The sequence below is a fragment of the Leopardus geoffroyi genome, chromosome B2 (genome assembly GCF_018350155.1).
Source record: "Leopardus geoffroyi isolate Oge1 chromosome B2, O.geoffroyi_Oge1_pat1.0, whole genome shotgun sequence".
NCBI lineage: Eukaryota > Metazoa > Chordata > Mammalia > Carnivora > Felidae > Leopardus > Leopardus geoffroyi.
Window position 1 is genome coordinate 4256819 of NC_059332.1, and position 12945 is coordinate 4269763.

Below are 12945 nucleotides of genomic sequence, written 5' to 3' on the forward strand. Positions count from 1 at the left end.
TGTGCATGCCCGTGGGAGTGGTCACCCCTACAGCTGGGGGTCCTAGGGTCCGGCTGCCGCTCACCAGCCGTGTGGCATGCCAAACTTGAGTGTCCCTGGGCCTCACACTCCACATCTGTGGAACGGAGCTGTGGTGAGGACATTAGGAGTTTATCCACATAAAGCACTTAGCACACGGCCTGGCACAAGAGTTAAGATTAGCAGAGATGGGGCGCCTGGGCGGCTCGGCCGGTGAAGCGGCTGACTCTTGATTTCAGCTCAGGTCATGATCTCACGGTTCGTGAGTTTGAGCCCTCCATTGGGCTCTGTGCTGACAGTGCAGAGCCTGCTTGGGATTCTCTGCCCTGTTTGCACTCTCTCTCTCAAAATAAAAAATAAACATTTTTTAAAAAAGCATTAGCCGTGATGACGATGGGCATAATCTGACTGTATATCTCTACCTTATTTGCCTAATCATCATGGGGGAAAAAAGTGAAGATGTGATATGGGGTTCAATACGTTATCCACTCTATTTTTGCAAATGTTTAAAATTTTTTTTAAATAGACTGTTGGAGAAAAACAAAGAAAAAAAAATAAAAACCGTACAGGGAAGAACTAATGCAGGAGAGAATAAGGCAGAGGCCCATCCATTTCTAATATTTTTAAGCTTCTTCTATCATTAGGTTTTCTAAACCGGGAGTAAGCAAGCTTTTTCTGTAAAGGGCCAAACCTAAGTATTTCAGGGTCTGCAGGCCAACGGCCTCTGTCACAACTACTCAACTCTGCCATTTTAGCGCAAAAGCTAATACAAACGGCATGGCTGTGTGCCGGTGACATTGCATTTACAAAAACAGGCCCCTGGTTTGCCAAGCCCTGTTCTAAACCCTCAATATTTCACAGAATCTGGGGCAAAAGGAGAGGAACTTACGCTTCCTTATTTGTGTAGACCCTGGAGACGGATCTCAGAAAGCTCAATCAAGCGATTGGGTCAACACAAGACTGTTTCCTCCTGTGGCCCTCCCACCTGCCACCTGTATGCAGGGACAGTCTCAGAAACTCTTCAGCCTTTGCCCCTTTCGAAGCCCCTCCCGCAGACCCGCTGCGCCCACGTTCGCCAGTAGCCCCGGGAACCATCTGTGAGTCTCGATCCAGCACCCTCCGGAGGCCAGCCGGGCACGGGGCCACTCTCTGCCCTGTAAAACCCTTACCAGGCCGAGAGGGGGCTCTTGGTTTCTGTGGGATGGTGGGGCGTGCCGCCAGGCTGGGTTTGGGGGCCTGCGGCAGGGGCTTCGGGCTGGTGGGCGTGTTGGACGAGCTCCGGGGCCTGGAACCCGCGTCCACTTTGGGCTCCGCTTTGGCGTTCTTTTCTGGTGTTCCCAAACCGAAGCGGTTCTCCGGAACACCTGGGTGCGGCTTAGGCACTAAAATAAAAACAGGTACAGAGAGCACACTTTACGAGCAAGATCAGAGGCGGAAGAAACTGATCACTGGGAGCGAGGAGGGGTCCTGCTCTCGACTGCCACGCCCACTTCCGCTCACGTCTCCTCGCGGGTATTCAGAACAGAACATGTTGTTCTACGTGCTCTTCGAGTCCACTCACGCTGGCGGAAGACGACAATGCTTTGCGGGAAAGCAGCGTACTTGGTGGTACCCTTCCCATCACTCCTGACCACCCCCCAGATGCAAGCCTAAGTTCAAGCGTGTCCACGTCCCTACTAACGTCCAGAGGGGACGCGGTGCTCAGTGCGCTAGATCTTTCTCAGGTCTGGCACGAGGAAGGCGCAGGTATGACCGCCTGTAGGTGCCTCGGTTCTGGACAAGCATCAGCAGGTAGGGGTCTGGCTGCAAGCCCTCAGTGACCAGGGCTGCGCGACATCCATCACCTCGCATTTAGCGAGAACCGTGACGATGTCACCTCATCTCGCACCCCTGCCCTGTTGCTGCCTGAAGCGTCTAGACCACAGGCGGAAACAAGCTGGTTAAATAACGAGCTACCTTCCAGCTCTCACGGCATAAAGATTCTGGGGCTCAACCCAGGAATCTCAAACAGCAGTGTGAGGTTTCTGACACGCAATTTGTAAGTTACTCTCCGTTTCCACCAGAGGTGCCTTATGATTTTGCTACACCTGCCAAGGATATCGGTGCAGAAAGGAAAGAACACTCCCTCGTGTCAAACAGATGGGCCACTTCCACCTACCGTGTATGGCTTCTTTCTAACGTCAGCCCTGTCCCCGCCTCCCCCGCCCCTCCAACGCCCACAGCTGGGGAGTTCCTCTCAAAGAAATCTCCTCCCTTTGGGAAACTGGAAAATGTGCGCTGTCCAGGCGCGTGGCTGCAGGGATGGGGACATGCCCCGGGCTGACCTGCGACAGGTGAGGAAATGTCTTTCGGTGCCAGCTGAGAACCGAGACGCAGAAACCTATTCTCACGCCCCGTTTTTATTTTTCTCCTGCGAATGACGTGAGGCTCCTGGAACCGGAAGCTGAGCGCCTTTCCCGACGGGGTGACGGCAATCGCCGGACTTACCTGCCCCACCTGCATCCAACCGCTCTGTGCTGCCCAGGCCGGAAGAATCCTGAGACGCTGCATCATTCCCAAGCTTCTAGAAAAGTCAAGCACACGGCCCCCCAAAAGTGCATTTTTGTTTAAAATGTAAGAAAAAGAACAAAGCAGATAATAAACGAGAACAAATAGCGGCCCCTTTACCACTGTCACACCGACTGTGTCCAGCCTGTCACCCTGAGGGCCTCCACCTGGGACACAGTTCTGAGGAGTAAGTTATGTTCTGGGTTTGCAGTCAGGCCTCCGGGGTCCCAAGTGTGGCCAGTTCCCACGGGTGACAGGTGCGTGGGTTCCGGGGAAGCCAGTGGGCTTGGTGATGTCTCCTGTATCCTGTGGGTTTTTTGTGGAACACCTACGTGTTCTCTGCAGCCCGATGCTCCCAGCAATGGGGCACGGACACTCTGTAAGGTGACAGGACCCTCTCCAAGCTGGGTTCCAACAATCAAGTGTTAAAAGCAGCGGAAACCTTTTCACTCTGACGTACAAAACAGGTGAAAAGGGGCCCAACACGGGCAGGGTCTTCCTTGTCACGGAGCCAGAACCACAGGGACACAGACCGACGGTTCAGGAGGCAGCGGAGGGACAGGCTGGAATTAATTTAAAAAACCCAAGAACTTCAGGCAAAGGGGTTTGTGACGGCAAAGGTGGGGAAGGTTGTCTCAGCCGGAGCTGTGACTTGTGAGGCTGGGAATCAGCCTCGTGTGGTGCAGAAAGTCCCCCTGAGACCGAGGCATTTAGACACAAAAAGTCCCATGTAAAGAAAAGTCTAGTGTTTGCTACCAAGAATCCTACTGACAACGATAATCTGCATCTCCTGTCTAAAAACACAAATAAGGTGGGCGGGGGGAGGGCGGGGTAGGGGGCTGAGGATTCCCAGGGCGGCCTGACCTTGGCCTGCCCCTTCCTGCTCCACTCACGTGCCCGACAAGCCTGGAGAGCAGGTGTCTGCCGGAAGTTCCTTGCTTTCCGGTATTTTTGATGACATGGGAGGGATTATTTGACACACGGGTGAGACCTGACTCACTGACCGCTTGGCCGCAGCCATACACTCGCCAGGAGCGTGGCTCCCAGGGAGGCAACTGGTGCCGAGGACTTTCTCAGCAAGACCACAGATGTTCCCCTAGCGGAGGCTGGTCTCGGAGAAGCAGCGTGCACACGAGTCCCATGGCTAGAACGAGCACACGGTTTGGCACCTCTACGGAAAGGTGATCCTGAGCACAGGAAGCCCCGTGCCAGGGCTGCAGGAGAGCCCTGGATGCGTCTGCAAGGTGAAGACTAGCCGAGAAGTCCCCCGCCTGGACCAGCAGGGGCGCCCGAGCCTTTGAACGGAGCGGTCAGGAGGCGGGGCTTAACCAGTCCCAAAAGCCGAGCGCCTCTCCTTGCATCTTATAGCCTCTGGAAGGCACGTCTGTCTGGGCTCAAAAATAAGAAGGTGGGCTATTTAAAGTGGCCAGGACGGAGGACACAATGAAGGAGACACCGCCTCTCAGGCCACGAGTGCCCAGCGCCCCGCGTGCCTGCAGTTAAAATATAATTCTAGGGGGTGCGCCGGGGTGGCTCGGTCGGTTAAGCGTCCCATTTCGGCTGGGGTCACGATCTCGTGGTTCGTGAGTTCGAACCCGTGTCGGGCTTTGTGCTGACAGCTCGGAGCCTGGAGCCTGCTTCGGATTCTGTGTCTCCCTCTCTCTGCCCCTCCCCTGCTCACGCTCTTTCTGTCTCTCTTCTCTCTCTCTCTCAAAAGTAAACATTAAAAAAATGAAAAAGATAAAATATAATCCTAGGGGTGGCTCTTACTGTTTCCTTCCCGGCTTTCCCAGGTAGTCAACACATGTCAAAAATTACTGCACGGAACAAGGAGGAAATACAGAGCAGACAGCTGACCAGGCGGCCCCAGGAGAAAGCGTGTGGCCTCTAAGCAGACACCACTCGGTACTCTGCTTTGCTAATGAATGAGACGTGCACTGTCCTCATTTTCATGTTCTTTTTCTTTAAATACGTGCATTAAATGTGAACAGTGTCAAGAAAATTATTCAAGAGAAGAGTGAGGACACCGTACTTTTTTTTTTTTTTTTTATCAACCGTCTCTTGACCACTGGCGTTTATGCTGCTGACTTCCTCAAGAATACAGTCATGGAATTTTAGGGGAGAATCTTCTTACGCTAATTTTTGAAACACTTTTTCATTATTATTCTGATAGAATACCCCTGACTGGTTTGAACTGTGAGTATAGCCATACCTCATCTTATTGCACTTTGCAGATACTGTTCCGGTTTTTACAGATTTAAGGTTTGCGGCACCAGCGCGCGGTACAAGTCCACCGGCACCGCTGTTCCAACAGGACTTGCTCACTTCGTGTCCCTGTGCCGCATTTTTTTTTTTTTTTACGATATGTCCAACTCTTCCGTTATTGTTATATTTGTCACGGCGACGTGTGCTCAGTGATACCGCTCTTGTAACTGTCTGTGGTGCCATGAGCCGCGTCCACGTAAGGCAGTGAACTGGTAAGTGTACGTGTTCTGACCGTTCCACCAACTGGCCGTCCCCCTGTCTCTCCCCCGTTCCTCAGGTCTCCTTAGTCCCCGAGACACAACGATATTGAAATCAGGCCACTCGATAGTCCTACGACGGCCTCTAAGTGTTCAAGGGGAGGAAGAGCGGGGCATCTCACTTGAAATCGAAAGCTAGACGTGATTAAGCTCAGCGAGAAAGGCATGTTGAGAGCCGGGGCAGGCCGAAAGCTAGGCCTCTTGTGCCAAGCCGCTGCCAAGTTGTGAATGCAAAGAAGTGAAAAATGTAACTCCAGGGGTGCCTGGGGAGCTCAGGGAGTTAAGCGTCTGACTCTTGGTTTCGGCTCAGGTCATGATCTCAATGGTTCGTGGGTTCGAGCCCTGCCTTGGGTTCGGCGCTAACAGCAGAGAGTCTGCTTGGGATTCTCTCTCTGCCCCTTCCCCTGGTTTCTCAAAATAAATAAGTAAACTTGAAAAAAAAAATGTTAACTCCAATGAACACACGAATGATAAGTCAAACAGCCTTATTGCTGATAAGGAGAGGGTTTGAGTGGTCAGCACAGAAGATCAAACCAGCCCCAACATTCCCTTAAGCCAAAGCCTCATCCAGGGCAAGCCCCTGACTCTCTTCAGTTCTATGAAGGCTGAGAGGGATGAGGCAGCTGCAGAAGCAAAGTCTGAAGCCAATCACGGTCGGATCATGAGGTCGAAGGAGCCGTCTCCACAAGAGAAAAGTGCAGAATGAAGCAGCACGTGCCGATGTGGGAGCTGCAGCGAGCTCTCCAGAAGATCCAGCTAAGAGAGTTAGTGAAGGCGGTTACACCAGAAAACAGATGATCGGTGTAGACCAACAGCCTTCTTCTGGAAGATGCTGCCATGTGGGACTTCTGTGGCCAGAGAGGAGACGTCCATGTCCGGCTTCAAAGCTTGAAAGGACAGGCTGACTCTTGTCAGGGGCCAGTGCAGCTGCTGACTTGAAGTTGACGCCAATGTTACCATTCCAAAAATCCTAAGGCTGTAAGATTGAGGCTGGCCCTACTCTGCTTGTGCTCTAGAAATGAACAACAGAGCCGGGATGACGGTGCATCTGTTTACGATGTGGTTTCCTGAACACTTTAGGTCCCCTGTTGAGACCTTCTGCTCAGGAAAAAAAGATTGCTTTCCAAACGGCACTGCTCATTGACAATGAGCCTGGTCACCCAAGAGCCCCAGTGGAGACGCTGTTTTCATGCCTGCCGACACAACACCCATTCTCTGTAGCCCACGGATCAAGGCGTGATTTCAACTTTCACGCCTGATTCACGGGAAGAGGTCGAAACATCAACGCGAACGGGACTCTGGAAGCAGTGGATTCCAACCCTCAGGGACGACTCTGAGGGCCCATCATGACCCCAGCGGGGGAGGTCAGTGCGGGTGTGGTGGAAAGAGCTAGAGAGCTGTGGAGTTAGAGGTGGCGCCTGAAGACGGGACTGAACGGCTGCCGTCTCGTGATCAAACAGACACAGATGTTGCTCCTGATGGAGGAGCAAAGGAAGTGGTTTGCTGAGCTGGAATCTACTCCCAGTGAACGTGCGGTCAGGACTGTTCAAGTGACAACAAAGGGTTTAGAATAGGACATCGACTTGGTCGCTAAAGCAGCGGCCGGGTTTGAGAGGGCTGACTTCAATTTGAAAGCAGTTGTACTGCGGGTAAGATGCTATCAAACAGCATCGCCTACTACAGACAGATCATTTGTGAAAGGGAGAGTCCATCGATGTGGCAAACCTGACTGTTGTCCTATTTTAAGAAATCGCCACCCTGATCCGCCAGCAGCCCTCAGCATGGAGGCAAGACCCCGCACCAGCAAGCTCGGATGACGGTCGGCATGTTTTATCAATAGACTATTTTAAAATGAAGACGTGTCCGTTGTGATTTTAGACATAACTCTAGTACACGCTGCATAGCCTACAGTATCGCGTAAACATAACCTTCTATGTACTGGGAAACCCAAAACCTCACTTGACTCACTTTACTGCGATATTCGCTTCATTGTGTCGGTCCGGAACCGAACCCTCGATATCTCTGGGGTCCACTGTATGAAGGATTTTTATTATTGGTGGTGTTTAAAAAGACACTAGATGGCGCTACGAGGTCATTACTATAAGCCTCCAACAACTAAGACGTCTAAAACCATAGGAATTTTGTCGCTCTGAGTCAATTTATGCATCAAATCCAAAGCACATGGAAAAAACCCTCTAGCATCTCCCCATCTTTCTACCAAAAAGCAGCTGTTCATCAATGAAAAACAGTGATAAAATAAACAGCTCGTTAGTGAAAACAGCATGTTCATCGTTGTAAGGAAATTCTATGAAACAGATTGCAATTTAAACACTTCCTTGGGCGTCTGACTTGCCAAAGATGCGGTCACAGAATTCTGACTAGTGCCTGCCTTGCTGAATTAGCAGAATGCAGTTACATGGTCCCCTCTGCAGCCCTCTCCACCTCTGTAAGGGGCAGTGAGCGAGGTGGGAGAGATCCATCACTAGGAAACCGCGGGATAACCACAGTGCCGGTGGAGGGCTATGGTGAACAGGTGTAAGATCCCGTGCGATGCAGGATTTAATGAAAACAAAAAATCAGTTAAGTAATATAAAACAGCCTCCGCACTCTGGTATATAATACAGTTGGAAGAAGTTTCTAAAACTCAATGGTTCGTTGGGGCGAACTATTTCATTCTGACACTTCAAGGAAAACAGATGTGCGATTTTCCTTTCTTGGGGAAACCCAGTTACATCAAAGAAAGAGCTCGGGATAATGCACAAAACCCAGAACCCGGGTTCACGTGGGCATGTGCGTCTCCGTGACCACGATAAACCTGCAATCTTTCCAGTAGCTGCAGGAGAAAAGAGAGAGAAGAGGGGAAGAAAAACACCCACAATGTATATTTTAAAAGACGTTCGAAGAGTAAATGATGCTCTGAGTCAGAGTTTGGGGGGTCCTGGCCATTTTTAAACGATCAAGTTTTTCTCCAGAGCAAACGACAACATATCTCAATGGTCAAGTACCCAATCAATCAAAACAAACAGAATACCTTGCCTTTCTTTTCTTCTGGCTTGCAAATCTGGAGTACAGCGGGGAATTTTAGGCTTGGAAAAGGGAACGAATTATGAAAAAAACTGAAAAGCAGATCTACCTTTATATAATTAGGATCTGGTTTCAGTATTTAAAACTTTTTTTTTTTTTTTTTTTTTTAGTATTTATTTTTGAGAGAAAGAAACACAGTGTGAGTTGGGGAGGGGCAGAGAGAGAGGGAGACACAGAATCCAAAGCAGGCTCCGGGCTCCGGGCCGTCAGCACAGAGCCCGACGTGGGTCTCGAACTCGGGACCGGCAAGATCATGACCTAGGCTGAAGTTGAACACTTAACTGACAGCCACCCAAGTGCCCTAGATGCTTTTTTTATTTTTAAGTAGTCTCTACACCTGACATGGGGCTTGAACTCACAACCCTGAGATCAGGAGTTGCACGTTTGGCCGACTGAGCCAGTCAGGCACCACCCCCGGTTTCAGTCTTTTTATCTGCTTCTGTCAGTTCTACTCTGGTCACCCTGGGGTCTCTGTCTGGACTCAACAGACTCCGTCTTCTCCCCAGATTTGAGCATTTTCCCGGAACAGGGGTCCGTGCTTCTGACTTGCACAGGAAGCACCTCGGCAGGGGGAGGAAAGGCCGCAGACTCTCGGCCAAGGACTTCCCTCCAAGCACTGAGGCCTCAGGAGAGACGGCCCCTGTCCCCGAGGGGAGCACGGCCATGCCTCGGCGCCCTGTGCTCTTTTGGAAAAAGCCTTTTGTTCTGGGATCTGTATGCAACCGGACAGGCTAGTTCTGCACCCCCTCGCCCATAAACGCCGAGTGGGGCACCACCCCGGAGACGCCCCGCGGAAGGAACGCGTCCTCACCTTCTGCGCCCAGGCGGCTCTCCTCTCCTGTTTGGCCTTCATCTCCGCCAGCAGACCGCTGCCCATCACCTGCACCCCGTACCTCCGCCCGGCCTGTGGGCTGCCCTTGCTGTCACTCCGGTCCGCCTTCCCCACGTCTTCCCCTGGACTTTCCTCGACGGGGTCGGGTGTTTTCATCTCCTCCAGCCGCTCGGAACTGCCATTGTGCTCCGCTGGCTTCGCGTCCTTCCTGGGCGTGTCCGAGGCCGGACTCCGGATGGCCCCTTTGGGCGACGAGGGCTCGTCCGTCATCAGGACCGTCGGGGGCCGCTCCGTTTTGGACCGGGATTTGATTAAATTGAGAAAGCCGCTTTTCCGAGAATCTCGCTTTTTCTTTTCGTCTCCTCCTTCACCAAGCTCATGGGACTCGGAGCCTCTTGCCGATCGCCTGCGATTCAAAAGCACAAATCCTGTGGGTTCTGCTGTAATTACAGTTCTAGCAAGAATCCGTCAAGACACAAATATGGAGCTTGCGGCCTATAGGGCGACCATCACAAAGCATTTCAAAATTTTCATTTGAGTCACTGCACTTGGTAAACAGAAGTGTGGAATGTTGTCATCTTGGTCCCGGGGGGGAGGGGGGGGGACTGAGGTTCCACCAAAGAAGAAGGTGTAGGTGGTGGGACTAGTAGCAGAATGAGGTGTTCCAGCAGAGCAGGGGAGGGGCAGAGAGAGAGGGAGACACAATCTGAAGCAGGTTCCAGGCTCTGAGCCGTCAGCACAGAGCCCGACGCGGGGCTTGAACTCATGAACCATGAGATCATGACCTGAGCCAAAGTCGGATGCTCAACCAGCTGAGTCACCCAGGTGCCCCTAGGTGTTTCTGTATTTAAATGCTCTGCTCACTTGCCTATTTATTCTACTTGTAAGAACTTTCAGAAGCTGGCTCCTCAAAGACTGAGGTGGGCAACAGCCTTCTTTAATTTGGTGCCAGAAGGGGCAAGATTCCCCCCAGAAGCCCCTGAAATCCTTGCACAATCACTAGATAACACCTGAGATCCCACCCTCACTGCTCCACCCAAAGATGCGGGTCCTTGCTTAAATGGAATACCACCGAAAGAGGTTAACAGAGACCGTGAGCTTTGGGAGAGAGTTGTAACCAAGAGAACATTCAGCACCGGGGGACTGGATGGGAAAAGAGTGAGTGAGATGGGCCAAGGGGGAGGTCTCACTGCCACCTTTCGCTTACAGCTGGCAGACCCAATCCCCTTTAGCTCCTCTGGGTCTCCAGCAATCACAGCCAAAGGTTTAAAGAAAAGAAAAAGAAAAAAAAAAAAAAAAAGGCAAAAGCTCCAGAGGGGAGGAAAGGCAAAACCAACAAACTTTGGAAGCCAAGAGAGTTGTGAGTGACAAGGGACGTAAGAGACTTGGGGCAGCTGACCTCTGGAGCAACGAGAGGGGTGACGAGAGGTGGAGGGGTTTGCGCGGGGCTCCCAGCACCTCTGGGAACAGAAGGAAGGGGAGGCCCCGGAGAGGGAGAGACACAGAAGCCCACTCGCCAAACCCTCAGACGCTCCCCCCCCCCCACCAGAGACCAGAAGGGCCCCCTGGCGCCCAAGTTTCCCCGCCGGGGAGGGTGAGGGACGGACAGCAGGACGGCCGAAGAACGCGTGCTGTCGTGAGAACACGAGGCTCAGGTAGAGGGTGGCGGACCGTGGCGCCCGAGACCTGCGTCTCTGGAACATGGACACTTGAGGCTGATTAAGAAACAGCAGATGCTGCAGAGGCTCTGGAAACGGAGTAGGAGTTGCCCTTTCAGAAGAAGCATTTATACTTACGGGAGAACTCTCCTTTGTCAGGGTGTCTCCTCTCGGGAGCAGGCAGAGGGGGAGAGCCGCATCTCTAGAAACTTCCCAGTGGAGAAGGTATAGACTTCAGCGTATACAACAACCTCACCCTGTTCACAGGCCTCTTCCTGGTGAGCTCCAAAACCCGTTCCCCAGCCCCCATCCCAACGTTTTTCTTTGGTCTTTAACTGAAAATGGTATTTAACGTGGCGGCTTGGGCCATTCTGGAGAGCTACTCAGTTTTTCTGGGTCTTTCCCATTGTGGATAGGAGGTATACACGTTTTTGAAATTCTTTCTTTTTTTTAGGGGTGGGGGAGAGGGACACAGAGAGAGAAAGAGGATCCCAAGCTAGGCAGGGAGTCTGACACAGGGCTCAATCTCGATCCCATGACCCTGGGATCATGACCTGAGCTGAAATCAAGAGTCAAATGCTCAAATGACTGAACCACACAGGCGCCCCACGTTCTTGAACTTCCGTTTTGTTTTTCTTCTGTTCATCTGTCTTGTATTACAGGTCTCAGCCTAGCTAGGCCTATCTCAGCCAAGAACCTAGAAGGGTATAGAGAAAATTATTTTTCCTCCCATACAATCCCAGGAAAGCCTGCATATTGGGACAGTGATACTCTCAGCTCCTTTCTCTCATTCTGGATCCTAGAATGGGGTGGCCAGGTTCATAGCCTCCAGGCAGAAGATCAAATTTCCTCACAAGCTCAAGAGAAAAGACCTGAAAATTCTGAAAATCAGGGCGACTCCCGTCCAGCAAAATGGCCCCAGACGGGTACTCTACATTGAAGTCCCCCAGTAGACAGGCTCTACTTGTCGCCAGATGAACTGGGGAGACCCTGGACCCTTGACCCAGCCTGTCCCAAAGATGTCACCGAATGCCCCTGCTCTCCTCATGAGAAAGAATTCAAGGGCAGACCCAACACAGCGGATGAGTGACACAAGCAGGAAAGTTTATTGGAGCCAAAGTACACTCTCGAGGGGCGCCTGGCTGGCTGTCAGTGGAGTGTGCAACTCTTGATCTCGGGGTTGTGAGTTCGAGCCCCACGCTGGGTGTAGAGGTTACTTAAAAATAAAATCTTTAAAAAAACAAAACAAAGCAAGTACGCTCTCAAAATGTGAGAGTAGGTGAGCTCAAGTGAGAGAGGTGTGCACTGGGGTTTGGGACTCTTTTTTTTTTTTTTTTTTTAATTTTTTTTTTTTCAATGTTTGTTTATTTTTGGGACAGAGAGAGACAGAGCATGAACGGGGTAGGGGCAGAGAGAGAGGGAGACACAGAATCGGAAACAGGCTCCGGGCTCTGAGCCATCAGCCCAGAGCCTGACGCGGGGCTCGAACTCCCAGACCGCGAGATCGTGACCTGGCTAAAGTCGGACGCTTAACCGACTGCGCCACCCAGGCGCCCTGGGACTCTATCTTTTAACTGCAGTTGATAACAAGAGAGTAGAATATTCACTAATTGCAAGGGGAAGCAGGGTTTTGTGCCTTTTCTTCCTTATTTGGTAAGCGCTTCCTGTCATGCCAGCTGCCGTCTTGGGCCCCTCCTGTGTGAGGGGGCTTCTCAGGGACAGCCGCCCTCCAGGCGTCCTCTTAGACCCTAACTGCCTCTAACACACTCACCAACCTCCAAGCTCACCAGGGCCCTATCTCATTTCAAATGAAAGAGAAAAAAATTGCTGTGCTCATCAAACAAGCATAACAGAAAAATGTGATAGCAGAGGTATAAAACTCAAGACTGGAAGATACAGCTGAGGAAATTTTTCAGACAGTGAGGAAAAGGGGGGGCAGGGAATAGAAAGAATGAGAAAATGAGAGAGAAGAGGGAACACAGAAAAACTAGTGGATTAATAGAAGAAACGCATCATTTGAATCATGGATGTTTTAAGAAAAAGGACACAGAGAAAAAAGGAAGAAATCATGAAAAAAAAATAAGTCAAGAAAAATTCCAGAACCAAAGGACATGAATTTCCAGATTAAAATGGTTCATCGGTGCCTAGCAAATGCGTTAAAACAAAACGAAAAAACCCTACCCGGAGCCAAACATCATAAATTTCTGGGAACAAAGAAAAAAATCCCAATGCTTCCACAAAAGAGTAAAAAGAAAAATAAGTCACACAGAATCAGGGCTCATGA

General features: G+C 51.2%; 1 protein-coding gene across 11 annotated transcripts in view; it reads right to left on the minus strand.

The window, feature by feature from the left end:
- The window catches only part of CARMIL1 (capping protein regulator and myosin 1 linker 1), a 310299-nt gene that overhangs the window by 11873 nt on the left and 285481 nt on the right, over positions 1-12945 (minus strand). For 10 of the 11 annotated variants that reach the window (XM_045497187.1, XM_045497184.1, XM_045497183.1 and 7 more), the window contains 3 exons: positions 8983-9409; positions 2506-2581; positions 1188-1400 (listed from right to left, as the gene is read on the minus strand). In XM_045497187.1, the coding sequence (XP_045353143.1) occupies positions 1188-1400; positions 2506-2581; positions 8983-9409 (716 nt within the window). The remainder of the gene's footprint in view (positions 1-1187; positions 1401-2505; positions 2582-8982; positions 9410-12945) is intronic. The other variant, XM_045497188.1, reaches the window with a different exon arrangement.